Consider the following 13,757-nt stretch of genomic DNA (forward strand, 5'->3'; position numbering starts at 1 on the left):
TGGAACTAAGGAGCACAGAGGTAATGGTCCCAGCCACTCACAGATGGGCTCATTGTGTCGCTGTGCATTATCTTGGGGAAAAGAATAGCTCCAGCTCTGAGAGCCTCCTGCCCCTTCCCACACTGTCCCAAATGACAGCCGCAGGTCTGCAGAGCTGCATGGGGCAGCAGCGATCTTTATCCAGCCACGCAGCAGAGCCCCAGCGTCCTGCTGGCAGAAATTTGTCTGCAAATTCCCCCACATTGAAAGCAGCCTCAGACACGGGCCGGGGCGAGGACTTGATTAGGGCTGGGGCAGGCAGCGTGAGGAGCAGTGCTCCAGCCCTTAACCTCTCCTTGGGAGCCCACGGAGCTGATGCTGTCGCTGCTTCTGGGGCTCTGTAAGAGCACAGCAGCTTAGCTCTGGTCGCGCTGGAGCAGAGCTGTGAGCATTGGGGTTTACAGCCCAGAAAATCCGGGCTCCAAAGGGCTCACCCCCATGGGGGAAGGAGGCGTTCCGCCCTGCCCAGGGCCACTTTTATGCCATTGTGCCTTTTCAGCGTTGCATTAAGGCGGCCAAAGAAGGGGGATTTTTAATGGTTCCGCGGGAACAAAGCGGGAACATTGGGCCCAACTTCATTACAGAATCATCTGAAACGCTTGAGGAGTGTTTCCCACTAATTATCATAAATAGCCGAAAAAAATCTTTCACTCCCAAAGCAGGTTCCATCTGCCCCGCCGTGTTTTCTCACCTCCACTTCAAACAGCGCTGCTGTGCCCCCGCACAAAGGGGAGACCCCATCCCTGCTCCCCTCGCACACGGGCACTCTGAAGAAATACAAACAGGCCGCAGATTAACGTCACTCCTTTGCACCTTAAACAAACAGGCAGCTTCCGCCCCTCCGGGAGAGCCTCAAGAAGATGTGCTGAGCTCGCCGTGCCCTAAGCGCACACGCAGCTCCTGTGCCCAGCCATCAGAGGTGCCTGGGAAGGCACGGTCCTGCTGGGATGTTACAGGGCACAGGAGGGTGGCTGTAGGGGTGCTGCTGTCAGACCCACGGACCTGTGGGCAAACACCTCCGGCTTGACCCCATCTTCATGGATAACGATAATTAATAGGGGAGCAGACATGCCTTGTGTCTCCGAAGACCTTTTAAGATGTGATTATGTTGTGCTAATCTCACCTCCAAGCACTTCCATGTTTAGGCTGCACCAGGCCATTAAATATCGCCAAACCCAAGGAGCCCCCCTGCCATCTTGAGCAGCCGGCCCTGCTTTCAAACCCTCTAAATCAAGCACAGAGCAGAGCCCATATGGGCTGCCAGGAAATAGGCTCCCTTCCCTCATCTGCGTCTCATTAGCACAGTGCCAGGCTCCGGGGCTGCACGCTCTGTCCCGCACAGATGTGCTGCCCCGCACTTGCCTCCTGTATTTCACAGCCGTCGTCGGGACTTCAAGGAGCAGCTGAGGAGCAGTAACACTGCACAGGCTCAGCAAAGCGGATATCCAAGTCCCTAGTGCACAGCCACAGGTATGTGCCCTAATGCAAAGCGCCAGCCCCTGCTTTGCTCTGGCACAGTGTCAGCAAGAAGCTGCCCCGGGGTCTGGAAAACAAGATGTACAATTGCATCTCCATTTTTTCACCAGGCTGCTGCCCGCAGGACAGTGTGCAGTCCTGTTGCTGCCCCATCCTCTGACCACTCGCACCAGCTGGTTACCCTGTGCTGCTGGTGGGCACTGAAGTGACAGTGAGGACAGCCCTGGCATGAAAACATCGCTTTGGTTGTGCGCAGTAGAGCTGCCGGGGAGGCTTTAATATTTGTGAGGATGAAACTGAGAGTGCAGGGAAGAGGTCAGAGCGTTGTGTACCACTGTTGGCACGTCCCATGGAGCTGGGCAGAGAAGCAGCTGGGATGCCTCGCACCACACGGGCACCTGCCAGCAATGGAGAGATTCAGCAGGATCCCTACCGGCCTCCAGCCCGTGCCCTGAGGTGTGCACCCCGTGGCAGACCCATGGAGGGCCCCAGCTGGCCCTGGAGAGGGGTCTGCAGTACCTCGGCGCGATGTCTTCTGGCCCTGGCGGTCCCGGACGGCAATGGATAAGTTGTGGCAGCCACTGCCTGTGTCGGGATGCCACCTAGTGTCGCTTGGCAGAAGAAGGTGTCACCGGGCCGCGACACCCCGCTCATTCCCCAGGCTCACAGCATCTCCAGGCGCCTCCTGGGCGGGAATCTAAAACCTCTCGGATCCTGCGATGCCCGCCCCTAGGGGACTGTACCACTGCGATGCGCCTCTGCAGCCCGGCCTGGGTGTGTGGCATCCAGCACTTGGACACTCAGCAGCCTCACTGGTGGCACTGGGGGATCGTGGCCTTGGGCAGCATGGTAGAGGAGAAGGGTGAGCTTCACCCCCAGCAGCATTGCACACACCTGCAGCACCAGCACTGCCAGCCCGAGGGCAAGGGAGATGCGGCAGTGCCGTGGGTTGGCCCACGGGGAGAAATCTCTATGGTGGTGCCCACCTGGAGCCATGGATGGGGAGACTGGCTGGGGACTTGTGTGGCCTTGCAGTGGAGGAACATTGGATGCTGGTCTCTCTGTGAGTGCTGGAAGAGCAGGAGGCACTTGTCGTGTGATTGCTGTCCACATGGTGGTTGGAATTGGTGATGTGGTGGGAGCTAGAGTGGATAGTGCACGCTCTGGGTTGGTGATGGAGAACTTGGGCAACACTACTGGTGATGGGGAGATTATAGACATCTTGGGTAGCGTGGATGGTAATGAGGAAATCACGGAGGTCTTGGGAAGCCCAGTTGATGATGAGATGGTAATGGAGATTTTGGGCAGCGCGGATGGTGATGGGGCAGTAATGGAAGTCTTAGGCAGCACAGCTGGTGATGGAGTGGTAGTGGAAATTTTGGACAGCGTTGTTGGTGATGGGGTGGTGATAGAGGCTTTGTACAGTGATGGAGCAGTGGTAGAAATCTTGAGCAGTATGGTTGATGGTGATATGGTGATGGAGGCTTTTGAGAGCATGGTTGGTGAAGGAGCAGTGATGAAGTTCTCTGTCGGTGTGGTTGGCAACATGAAGGAGGTGGCCATAGGCAATGGCATGGTTGGCAGTGCCATAATGGGAAAGGCCACTGATGACAGTACAGCCTGTGCTGCAGTGGGCACGTCTTCAGGTGGCAGCGAGGGTGGCATCCCTTGTGATGATGTGGAGCTGAGAAGTAGGGATGGGATGAAAGAAACCGAAGGAGGCAGAGTAGCTGGGCAAATTAGCTGGTTTTCCCTCAGTGATATCACTGCTTGCCCCGCCAGGTGAGGTGGAGTCTTACAGGACACTTGGGAGGACAGTTTAACTTTCTCACTGTTGCCCTGGATCCAGCTGTGCAGGTAACAGAGATTACAGTCACATCTCCATGGGTTTCCACTCAGATACAGTGAGCTGAGCCTCTTCAGGGGGTCCAAGAGTCCTCGGGGGATACTCTCTAGCTGGTTCATTCGGAGATTGAGAGTTTTCAGATTTGGGAGAGGAGCAAAGACCTCATGATCCAGAGCAGAGAGCTGGTTTGTGTCCAGCTGGAGGTCCGAGAGCTTGTTGAGCCCAGTGAAGACCCCCCTTGGCAGGGCTGCTAGCTGGTTGTGGGACAAGATGAGTTTGCCAAGAGATGTGAGGTTGACAAAGATGCCATCGGGAAGTGTGGCTAAACTGTTCCTGCCCAGGTCCAGCTCCCAGAGGTGTGGCATGGTGTCAAAAAGGCAGCAGGGGAGCTGTGTAATCTGGTTTGAACCTAGAGTCAGCAGCTTCAGCCTGTTTAAACCAAAGAAGCTGTGGGGTGGGAGAACCCTGATGAGGTTGTTGTCCAGGAGGAGTTTTTCCAGGTAGGTCAGGTTCCTCAGGAGAGTAGGTGGCAGCACTCTGAGCCTGTTCCTCTGCAGGCTGAGCTCCAGCAGCCCCCGCTGAGCATCCAGCAGCCCCTCTGGCAGGTCCTGCAGCTCGTTCTCATACAGCCGGAGGACTTGCAGCTGGGGCAGTTTGCTGAAGACATCTCCAGGCAGAACGGTGATCCTGTTTCTAGCCAGATCCAAAAATGTCAGATTGGCAAGAGAATCAAAAATACCTTCTGGAAGAGAAGGGATCGCATTGATGTGCAGGGACAGCTCTCCCAAATTCTCCAGCCCTTCAAAGAGGCCTTTGGGGATGCGTCTGATGTGGCTGTCTCTCAGCTCCAGCCTCTGCAAGTTTGGAAGGTTCTGGAAAGTGCCCAGAGCTAGTTCTTCTAAGGAGGCACCAGAGATCTCCAAATCCCTCAGTTTCTCCAAACCATCAAAGGCCCCAGATTCAACTGTCTTGATATTGTTGTTAATGAATAAAATCTTGGTCAGGTTGGGCATGTACCTGAAGGCGCCTTTCCTTATGGCAGTGATGCTGGTTTGCACAAAGATCATCTCAGAAATGAAGGACTTTGCAATCTTTGGGATCTCCTTGACATCATTTTTGGACCCTCTGTAGACCTCCTGGTAATCTTTGGGCATTTCATATGGATCTGCACCCAGGGTTTGACTTTGGCATTTGTGGGGATGGAAGCAGAGGAAGAAAAGGAAAAGGAAATGCTGCTTCATCATCCTGGAAAAAGGGTTCCAAAAGTTGGTTATGAAGAACAACAAAATGCGAGTCCACAGTTCATGAGCTGTTCACACTGTCGTTCAGCAATCAGCAACCCTTCTATTCACGTATCACAGCAATAGAAGGAAGAGACCAACGCTTAGCAGGGCAATAGCTCACCCACACAACAGCAGCAAACACTTGCAAACCTTCACAAGCAAAGCTTCAGAGATCAGAAGTGGTCCCAGGATCAGGGACACAGGGAAATAGATCCCAGAACCGCCTTTCCCAGCACATTTTCAAGCATTTCACGTCACTTACCTGAGTGCTCCCAGACAAGTCCAGCTGTCAGCACGCTGCGCTGTGCAGGGAGTGAGGCACAGGACAAAGGGTCCCATCACCTGGGGGGATCTCCTTATCCGTGGCCAGGCACGGGGCCTGGCTTTGGGGCTGCCGGGGGAGATAAGGCCCAGCACAGTGCGGGGAGCAGCCCAGGCACCCCGGCGAGGATGCAGCCTGCTCCCAGGCGTTATCTGCCTGCACCACTTGGCCATTCACATCCAGGGAAAGCCAAACTTCTCTAGACCGGCAAGGTTTTCCTTCCTCAAGAAGCAGCTGATGTAGCTTAACGGCACTGCTCCAAAGCCTTTTGTTTCACCAATAGCAAGGATGAGAGCTGTGGCCCTGCCGGGCAGATACACAGACAGCCAGCACTGGGTGTCCTGGCAGCTGGCTGTGGGCTGGTGTTGGCCGAGAGCATGAAGAGGGGCCCTGCTGGGGACACCTGGGGCTGCTGGCAGGTGTGGAGGAGCTTGTGGAGGAAATGCCCTGTTTGATTCGGGGAATTGCTTGAAATGACAAGCAACGAAATGCTTCCTAGGACGAACTGCAGTTAAACATTTCTTTTTTTGTTTTCACTTGCTCTTATTTACGTTCAGCTAGTGCTTCGCCTGGCTCTGTTTCCAGGCAAATGGCAAAGCACACCGCGTTCTCCCACGTGTCTCACCGCGTTCCAGTGCCGACCCCGTGAGGCTCGCGCTCCACGCACGGTTCCAGGACCGGGACGAGAGCAGCCTGCACAGCCGGGCGGGCGCCGCTGTCCCCGGGCCGTCCCTTCGCTGCCGGTGCCCGGATCGCCCCGGCCCGTCGGCCACGAGGTGGAGCCGCAGCACCGCACGGCACGGTACGGCCGCAGCGCCGTCGGGGCGAAGGGCTCAGCTGGGACCGGGCACCCGGCCGCCGCCGGCAGCAGCACCCGGCAGCAGCGCCCGCGTGTGTTTGGGCAGCGGGACATCGGGGCACCCAGGCACGTCCCCACGCGATAGCAGCCGCTTTACGTGCATCTTTCCACCCTCTCTTGTGGGAAATGGCTGCACACGGGTAATTAATATCTACTTTTTAATGATATTTGAAATACACGAGGAGAGTGTGGCTGGGCTGGGCGAATAAATGCTGGTAGCAGTCCCGCTCCTGAGACTGGTGACCACGGTGGGGGCATCAGAGCAGAACACGTCGTCATTCCCCAGGCTGAAATCGCTGCACCAACCCGCTGAGCACGAAGCAGAGTGCCGTGCCCTAAGGCGCAGCAGGGACACCAGGTGACACATCCTTCTCTCCATCCCGCACCGTGACCAGGATGCTGACCCGCAGCGTGCCGCAGGAGGAGCGCAGCACCCAGTCACCCTGGTACTTGGGCCCCAGCCGTGCTGTCTCCCCAGGAGGAGGAGGAGGAAGGCGAAGGCTGAGCTGCTGGCAGCTCGTGGCATTGCAGGATATATGCAGGGTGCCCTCGGGGTCGCTGTAGATGCACTGCCCTGGTGTGCCCTCCCCAGGCGTCTGGTCCCGGCCCTGGTGGCGAGCACACACCTGCGGCCGGAGGGTCACCTCCAGGAGGGGCTGTCCCATGAGGGCAGCAGGGCCGGTGCAGGAGGCTTGCAGGTGGATTAGGGGCTCGGCAAACACCTGCAGCCAGCTCAGCAGGTAGGCGAGGCGGCAGTCACACACCCAGGGGTTGCTCTCCAGCCCCACGCGCACCAGCTCCTCGTTGGTATCGAAGAAGCCCGTGGGCAGGTGGGACAGGCGGTTGTGCTCCAGTCCCAGTGATGTCAGGCGGGGCAGCTCATCCAGCAGCCCAGCAGGCAGCACGGAGAGGTTGTTGCGGCCCAGCTGCAGTGCTGTCAGCTCTGCCAGCCCATGGAAGGCCTCAGCAGGAAGGTGGGACAGGGCGTTGTGCTCCAGCGCCAGGCTCTGCAACGCCGATAGGTTGGCAAAGAGGCCCCTGGGCAGCGTCTGCAGGTGGTTGCGGGCCAGCGAGAGGTGCAGGAGGTTTGGGGTGCCCTGGAGGAGGGCAGCAGGCAGCTGGGCCAGGCGGTTCCCCTCCAGACTGAGGGAGGTAAGGTTGGTGAGGCCAGAGAAGGTGGCAGGGGCCAGGCTGCCCAGGGCGTTGTGTTGCAGCTGCAGCCGCCGCAACCTCGCCAGCCCAGTAAAGGCACCAGGTGGCAGCTCCACCAGCAGGTTGCCATCCAGGTGCAGCTCGGCCAGCTGGGTTAGTGTTACAAAGGCAAGGGGTGGCAGCCGTGCCAGCATGTTGTTGCTCAACTTCAGGACATGCAGAGCAGTGAGAGGGGCCAGTAGTCCCTCAGGCAGCTCAGCCAGCACATTCTGAGAGAGGTCCAAGGCCTGGAGATGTTGCAGGGGGTGGAAGATGTCATGGGGCAGTGCCTTAATCCTGTTTCCCTGCAGGCGCAGGTCCTGCAGGCTGCCCACAGAGGTGAAGAGCTCCGGGTGCAGAGAGCAGAAGGCATTGGAGCTGAGGGACAGCAGGGTGAGGCTGGGCAGCCCCTTCAGCAACTCTGGGCTGATGGATGGCAGCGGGTTTCCCGACACCTCCAGCTCTGCCAGGCCGGGCAGCCTGCGGAAGGCGCCGGGCTCCAGCTCCTGGATGTTATTGTTGATGAACACCAGTTTGGTGAGGGCAGTGCTGGGGCCCAGCACACCGCTCCGGATGTGGCTCAGGGCCGTCTCCACAAAGAAGAGCTGTGTGGCATTGCCAGGCAGGCCCGCTGGGATCTCCCTCATCCTCTCCTCTGAGCAGAAGACGCTGGCACGGCCATAGCACTGGCAGGGAAGGGGGCAGGGCGAGGGCAGCCCCCAGACCAGCAGGGCCCCCAGTCCCAGCACGGCAGGGAGCAGCTCGCTGCACTGCAGGAGGAGCGTGGCCTCAGCCCCTGCTGCAGGGTGGCTGGGCCCGCTGCGCTCGGCTGAGTGGTAGTGTTCCTAATTGCTCATCCAACACTTCCTTTTGAAATAACGTTCTGGAGCCTGAGCTCCTGCTAAGGGCACATGCCTGCACACGTGCAAGGGCTGAGCTGGAACACCCCATGGTGCTGTGCTCATGGTGAGCAGCACAGTGCTGCGATGGGGATCCTGCCACACCACGGTGGCATCCACATGGAGATGCCTGCAGCTGGGGGGGTTCTGGCCTTATGGCAGTGCTGCAGGGCAGTGTTGGGCCCAGCCTTCCCTCCCAACACCCGAAGTGGTTCCAGCACTCCCTACCTGCCCTACACCCCTGTCCTCAGTCCCACAGCCTACAGCTGCCACTTACCGAGAGCGGCATCACAGGGACAACCACCGCAGGGAGCACACAGCCTGTTGCGAGGAGTGAAACTCTCCAAGAAGGGAAGATGTGTCCTGGGGCGGATGTGGAGGCAGCTGACAACATGTTCCTGCTGGGGTGGAGCTGCCCCTTTCCGCTTATCAGCAACAACAACCCGTGTCCTTGGAGCACTCCAAAAAACAGCCCAGCCCCTGGGAGCAGAGGTGAATCCACATGGGGTGCAAGGGCAGCAGCCACAGGCAGGCATCCCAGGGGGAATCACAGCCATGGCCCCAGCCATGCCCTGGGGTTGTGGCACTGGGTCCACACCAAACACAGTGTGCCTGCATGCAGCAGCCCAACAGGAGTGTCCTTGGGCTCTATTGGTCTCATTGAGGCATGAGACTGTCAAGAGTTCCTTGCCCAGGAGAGAGGACCAGCACAGAGAGGAAGAAGAGCAACACCCTAGTGAAGGGGAACACCTCAGGGCCATTGTGCTATGGTTCAGAGGGCAGGGCCATTAGTGAAGGAACCCTTGGAAGACCTGCTCTGTGCAGCATTGTGTCAGGAAGCTTGCCAAGGTCTCAATGAGTCCTCCAAGATCTGTCATGCTGCAGTGGAATGGCTAAGCCCTCCCTCACCCCAGCCCAGCTGGGCTGTGCAGCCATGATACACTCACCCTGTCCCAGCAGCCTGCATGGGCTTATTCTCACCATGAAAAAATCACTTGAGAGAGGCAATAATTGAAAGCTCCTCTCCCTGCTGGCTTGTACCAAGGGTGCCTCTCACCACAGAGAAGCAGACAAACAGCTCTTGGATTTGGACAACCGTGCTTTAATGGTCACAGAGCAGTACCGAACGGCCCCGAGGCACAGTCCTGTTTGCAGCTGTCGTGCAGGTCTCAGCCCAGAAGAGCATCCATCCCATCACATACACACAACTGCATTGTTGCTTGTGCCAGCATTGGCTCCTGGAGCACCACAAGCAGCACCATGCATTGAGACTCTTGTCCCATAGTGCCATAGCCCATACGGCCCAGTGCCAAACATGGAGCTGTGCCTGTGCCTTGCTGGCTGGAGAAGGCACAGTAGCTGCTGGGGCAGTGCAGTCCCATCTGCCCATAGCTGGACCTCAGGGCTTTGCCCGCCTGCCCTATGCCAGCAGCAGCATTCAGGCTGGGAGCAGGCAACAGGAGCAGGCACAGAGCAGGCACTCTCAGGGCTGGGAATAGGGAGAGGAGTGGGTGCAGCTGTTCTGGGCAGGGCTGCAGTTGGTGGATGCCCAGGGCATACGTAGTCCCATAGTGCTGTTGGCATGGGAAACACAGGCGTGTGAGGACAAGGACTCTGCTGGAGGCAGAGGAAGATGCTCCACTCTTGCCACGCTGCCTGCAGGCAGGGAGGGCAGCGTGGACGCGGCCAAGTCACTGGGGTGTGCCACCATGGAGCACACCAGGCTCCGAGCCAAGCAGAGGCAGCCCAGCCCTGCAGGGCTAAGCTGCAAAGGCACACACAGCCCTGCTTGGGATGAGGCTGTGTGCTTAGATCCTGGCCCCGCGTGATGGCTTCACACCTCAGCACAGGCTGTGGCTGAGGGCATGGGGTTGGGGGCAACTCAAGGAAATGATGTGAGGTGAGGGAGGGGGAGTCCCAGTGCTCTGTGGCCAGGCTGCTGCTCCCTGCTCTGCTACTTGGCACCCTGTACTCTGGCTCCTGGCCCCAGGAAGGGATTGAGTACAGAGGCAGGAGGGGCTGGGGACAGGGGAGCCAAGGGGGCATCCATAGTTGACACCCTGTTTGCAGAGCAGGGGCACGGTGAAGCAGAGCAGCACAGGAGACTTGGCACATGGTGTGATGCTGTCCATCCAGCTCTGGGTCACTACTGCCCCCGGGGCTCATGGAGGATCAGGCTTCATTGGGTGCTTTCATCCTCATCAGCACCACATGGCTCTTCTTTCTGCAGCCGTACACCACCAGTGCCACGAGGGCACAGAGCAGGGCCACGCACACCAGCACGATGACGGCCCCAACCACCGCGCTCTGCGTGCGCGTCAGCCCCCACCACCCCCTGCCTTCCACCTCCTCTTCCTCCTCCCGAGACACAGGGGTGGCCGGCAGCGTGGTGGGGGACCCCGACGGCAACGCTTCCTGGGAGGGGCGGGCAGGCAGCGGGCTGCTGGGCCGGGCAGTGGGTAGCTGGTCCTGCTGCAGCTCGGCAATGGGTGTTCCCCGCAGCGGGGCCGGCTGGGCGCACACGGGGGGGGTCTCACCCACCTTGCTGGGGTTCGCCTCCAGCCAGGCACGCAGGGGCAGGATGGCCTGATCACAACGCCACGAGTTGTTGTGCAGCTTCACCTCCCGCACGGCAGACAGCGGGGAGAAGATGCCTGCGGGCAGGCTCTCCAAAGTGTTGGCGTGCAGCTGGATGTGCTGCAGCCTCGGAGTGGCAGCGAAGAGGCCGCGGGGCAGCGTCTGCAGGCGGTTGTTCTGCAGGGAGATGTTCTGCAGCTTGGGCATTCCCCCCAGCACCCCAGCATCCAGCCGGCGCAGGGCGTTGGAGTGCAGCGAGAGCTCGAGCAGCTCACCCAACCCACGGAAAGCCCCCGGAGCCAGCGATCGGAGCTGGTTCTTGCTGAGCACCAGGAGTTGCAGCTGGGTGAGATTGCTGAAGACTGCGGCGGGGAGAGCGGCCAGCTCGTTCTCATAGAGCCACAGCTCCCGCAGGTTGGGCATGGGGCCGAAGGCGGCCGGGGAGATGTCGTGCAGGCGGTTGACGTGCAGGGTGATCTTGGAGAGGGCACGCAGCGGCAGGAAGATGCCGGCGGGCAGGGCAGTGAGGAGGTTGTTGGAGAGGTAGAGCTTCTGCAGGTTCCCGTTGTGCACGAAGAGCTCCGGGGACAGCGTCTCCAGCTGGTTCTGGTGCAGGCCCAGCTCCTGCAGCTCGGGCAGCGCATCAAAGGCGCCCACCGGGATGTGCCGCAGCCGGTTCTCATAGAGCCGCAGCACCTGCAGCTGGGGCAGCCGCTCAAAGGCGCGGGGCGGCAGGCGGTCGAGGTTGTTGCGGGCCAGGTTGAGCTTGGTGAGGCTGGCGAGCTGGTCGAACAGCCCCTCCGTCAGCTCCCGGAGATTGTTCCCGTGCAGCTGCAGCTCCTTCAGGTTGCTCAGGTGAGCGAAGTGGTCGGGCTCCACGCGGAGCAGCTGGTTGCTGGAGAGGAGCAGTGACTCCAGCTTGCCCAGGGGCTGAAAGACCTGCACCGGGAGCTCCTGCAGCTTGTTGCTGGCCAGGCTGAGGTAGCGCAGGTCGGGCAGGTGCTGGAAGGCGTCGGGGCTGACGTGCCGCAGGTCGTTCTTCTCGATGCGCAGCCCGATGAGCAGGGAGGCGTTGCCGAAGGATGCCTCGCCCAGCTCGGTGATGCGCGTGTTGACGATCTGCAGGGTCACCGCATTGGCGGGGATGGGGCTGGGGACAGCGGTGATGCCGGCGCCAGAGCACTCCACCTGGGCAGTGCGGACGCACTGGCACTGCTCCGGGCACTGCCCGCGGACGGGGTGGAAGCCCAGCAGCAGCAGCAGCAGCCACCAACCTCCCTGCTCCATGGGGCCTGCGGAGAAAAGAAAGTAGGAGGCTCACCGCCCACCTCGGGATGGGTGCTGCCTTCCCAGGGCTGGACACACTCCTCCCCAGGAGTTCTGGGCCAGGCAGGGCAGAGCCGGCTGCGGCGTCTCGCTGTCACACCACAGCTATTAGTGGCATCCCTGGCGTGCCCCGCTCCTCCAGCAGCTGGGAGTGTGGTTTCCTGTTTTGCAGTGAGCTTGGTGAGCTGGTCTTGGTGCTGCTAGCCTGCCAGCATCCCCAAAAGGTGGAGAGCCCCAAACCAGCAGTCACCAGCACCAGAAGAGCCCAGGGCTGCCACAGGAGCTACCGGAGGAAAAGTGCTTTGCTATGCCATCATCTATCTGCACATACCAAGGACATTCTCCTCTCCATCCTGCTCTGGAAGCCCACCCATAGGTACAGCAGCAGTCTGTGCCTGGCTGGCAGCTCCCAGTGGCACATGGCAGGAGGAAACCTGCGCTTCCCAGGCACAAAGCAGGGCTCAGCCAGGCACGGCTGGGAGCTCACAGAGCGCAGGGAAGCGCCTGTTGCTGGAGGGGAGGGAGGAGCCCTCTGCAACCAGCACGGCTTATGGCTCACATATGGAAACAATCTGCATCCCAGAACAGTTTTGTTTATAGCAAGCAGCTTATAAACTCCACCAAATGCTTTGCACATCAAAAGCACAGCTCATGTCACTCCCTGTAAGTGAGCTCGTGGAGCATCCAACTGGAGGGCAGTTCAGGAAAGACAGCTGAAAGCAATTTACCTCCCTTTCTCTTTTAAGGGACAAAAGCTTGCAGACCAAGGGGTTGAACACCCAACCCCTCAGCATCCGAGTGATTCTAACCTCAGCCCCCCTAAATTTCTGCCCCTCCTTTCACATTCTTTATGGGTTATCGTTTAAGAAACTTTGCCCCCCTAACTCAGTTTGTTGAACCCTTGTAGGATAAATACCTCCAACTCACCAAAAGGTGCTCAGTGTGCACACCAGCCAGCCATGCTCCCACCCCGCGGTGATGTTCTGGGGGCTCCCAGGGGCCTGAGGGCCGCGTTGGGGATGGGGAGGTTACAGCAGAAGGGAGACTTACCCATGTCCTGCAGCCGTGAGCGCTGAGCGAGCACAGCTCCGTGCTGGCAGGAGCGCCGAGTGCGGTTCACACTTCCCCTCCCAGTATATAACCCGTCCAAATCAATGAATCAGCACAGGGGCAGCGGCGGGGTTACGGAAATCACTGCAGCAGAGCGGCTTCCAGCTCGCACTTCCTCAGCAAACAGAGTGATTGACTGGGAGATGGAGTGGCTGGTTTCTTGCTTGTGAACCCTCTCGATTGAAGACAAGCAGTCGGCCCTGAGAACACGCTGTGCACGTCAGCCAGCACGCTGCGTGCAGCTCAGCCCTGCAGCCCCCAGCACGCAGCCAGGGATCGTGACTCCTTGGGGCACCAGCTCTACTTTTCCTTTGGCCCCACCACCAGCCTGGTTGCCTCATGCCCACCTCTCCCAGGCAGCCTGGTCCAGCAGCAGCCACAAGCAGAGGTTTAGGAGATACGACCATGGGAAAACCAACACATATGGAGCCTTGTTCTGAGCCAGCAGCAGCCCTGTGCTAACCACGGGGCAGCGGGACTTCCCAGCTGCCTCTAATCCCGTCTCAGCCCACCCACATTTCCGCAGCAGCTCAGGTCCCAGACACCCTAATGAGCTGCCTGAGATGGGAACAGCACAGTGTTGCCTCTGAACACACTCCTTAGCACAGCACGGGTGCTGGGTGCAGCATCACTTGTTCTCTGCCACTCTGTGCAGCATGCCACGCTGGCAGGGCTGGTGGCACGCAGGGGAAGGGGACCCTGCAGGCTGCAGAGATGGAGAGGGCAGTTTGCAGCTTGACTTGGACCATGAGAAGAGCGTGGGAGCGAGACCTTTCCAGCAGCTACTGCCACATCACATCTAGAGGGTGTTCCCAGGGGGATGAGGTTG

General features: G+C 59.4%; 3 protein-coding genes across 4 annotated transcripts; all 3 read right to left on the minus strand.

Moving 5' to 3' along the window:
* Positions 1-2,244: 2,244 nt before the first annotated feature.
* On the minus strand, positions 2,245-4,515 carry LOC122161434 (carboxypeptidase N subunit 2-like). Its single transcript, XM_042820875.1, has one exon. The coding sequence runs from the start codon at positions 4,513-4,515 to the stop codon at positions 2,245-2,247; it is 2,271 nt and encodes a 756-aa protein (XP_042676809.1).
* A 1,492-nt stretch (positions 4,516-6,007) lies between these two features.
* Positions 6,008-8,309, minus strand: LOC122161415 (carboxypeptidase N subunit 2-like). Of its 2 annotated transcripts, XM_042820852.1 has the most exons (3): positions 8,193-8,298; positions 6,470-7,786; positions 6,008-6,409 (listed from the first exon to the last, which is right to left on the minus strand). In XM_042820852.1, the coding sequence occupies exons 1-3, from the start codon at positions 8,202-8,204 to the stop codon at positions 6,161-6,163; spliced, it is 1,578 nt and encodes a 525-aa protein (XP_042676786.1). In that variant the 5' UTR covers positions 8,205-8,298; the 3' UTR covers positions 6,008-6,160. The 2 variants fall into 2 exon arrangements, with proteins under 2 accessions (XP_042676786.1, XP_042676785.1); XM_042820851.1 differs by having other exon boundaries at positions 6,008-7,786; positions 8,193-8,309.
* Positions 8,310-10,073: 1,764 nt separating this feature from the next.
* LOC122161435 (leucine-rich repeat-containing protein 15-like) lies at positions 10,074-12,872 on the minus strand. The gene is made up of 2 exons (XM_042820876.1): positions 12,869-12,872; positions 10,074-11,784 (listed from the first exon to the last, which is right to left on the minus strand). The coding sequence occupies exons 1-2, from the start codon at positions 12,870-12,872 to the stop codon at positions 10,088-10,090; spliced, it is 1,701 nt and encodes a 566-aa protein (XP_042676810.1). The 3' UTR covers positions 10,074-10,087.
* Between the last annotated feature and the right edge of the window lie 885 nt (positions 12,873-13,757).

This window comes from Centrocercus urophasianus, unplaced genomic scaffold (assembly GCF_019232065.1).
Source record: "Centrocercus urophasianus isolate 14NV4802_14NV808 unplaced genomic scaffold, USGS_Curo_1.0 seq_19, whole genome shotgun sequence".
NCBI lineage: Eukaryota > Metazoa > Chordata > Aves > Galliformes > Phasianidae > Centrocercus > Centrocercus urophasianus.

Coding starts and splice junctions, on each gene's coding strand:
- LOC122161434 (XM_042820875.1), bottom strand. CDS start 4,515: ATGCCCAAAGATTACCAGGAGGTCTACAGAGGGTCCAAAAATGATGTC.
- LOC122161415 (XM_042820851.1), bottom strand. CDS start 8,309: ATGTTGTCAGCTGCCTCCACATCCGCCCCAGGACACATCTTCCCTTCT. Junction 7,787..8,192: donor TCCCTGTGATGCCGCTCTCG/GTAAGTGGCAGC, acceptor CTCCTCCTGCAG/TGCAGCGAGCTGCTCCCTGC.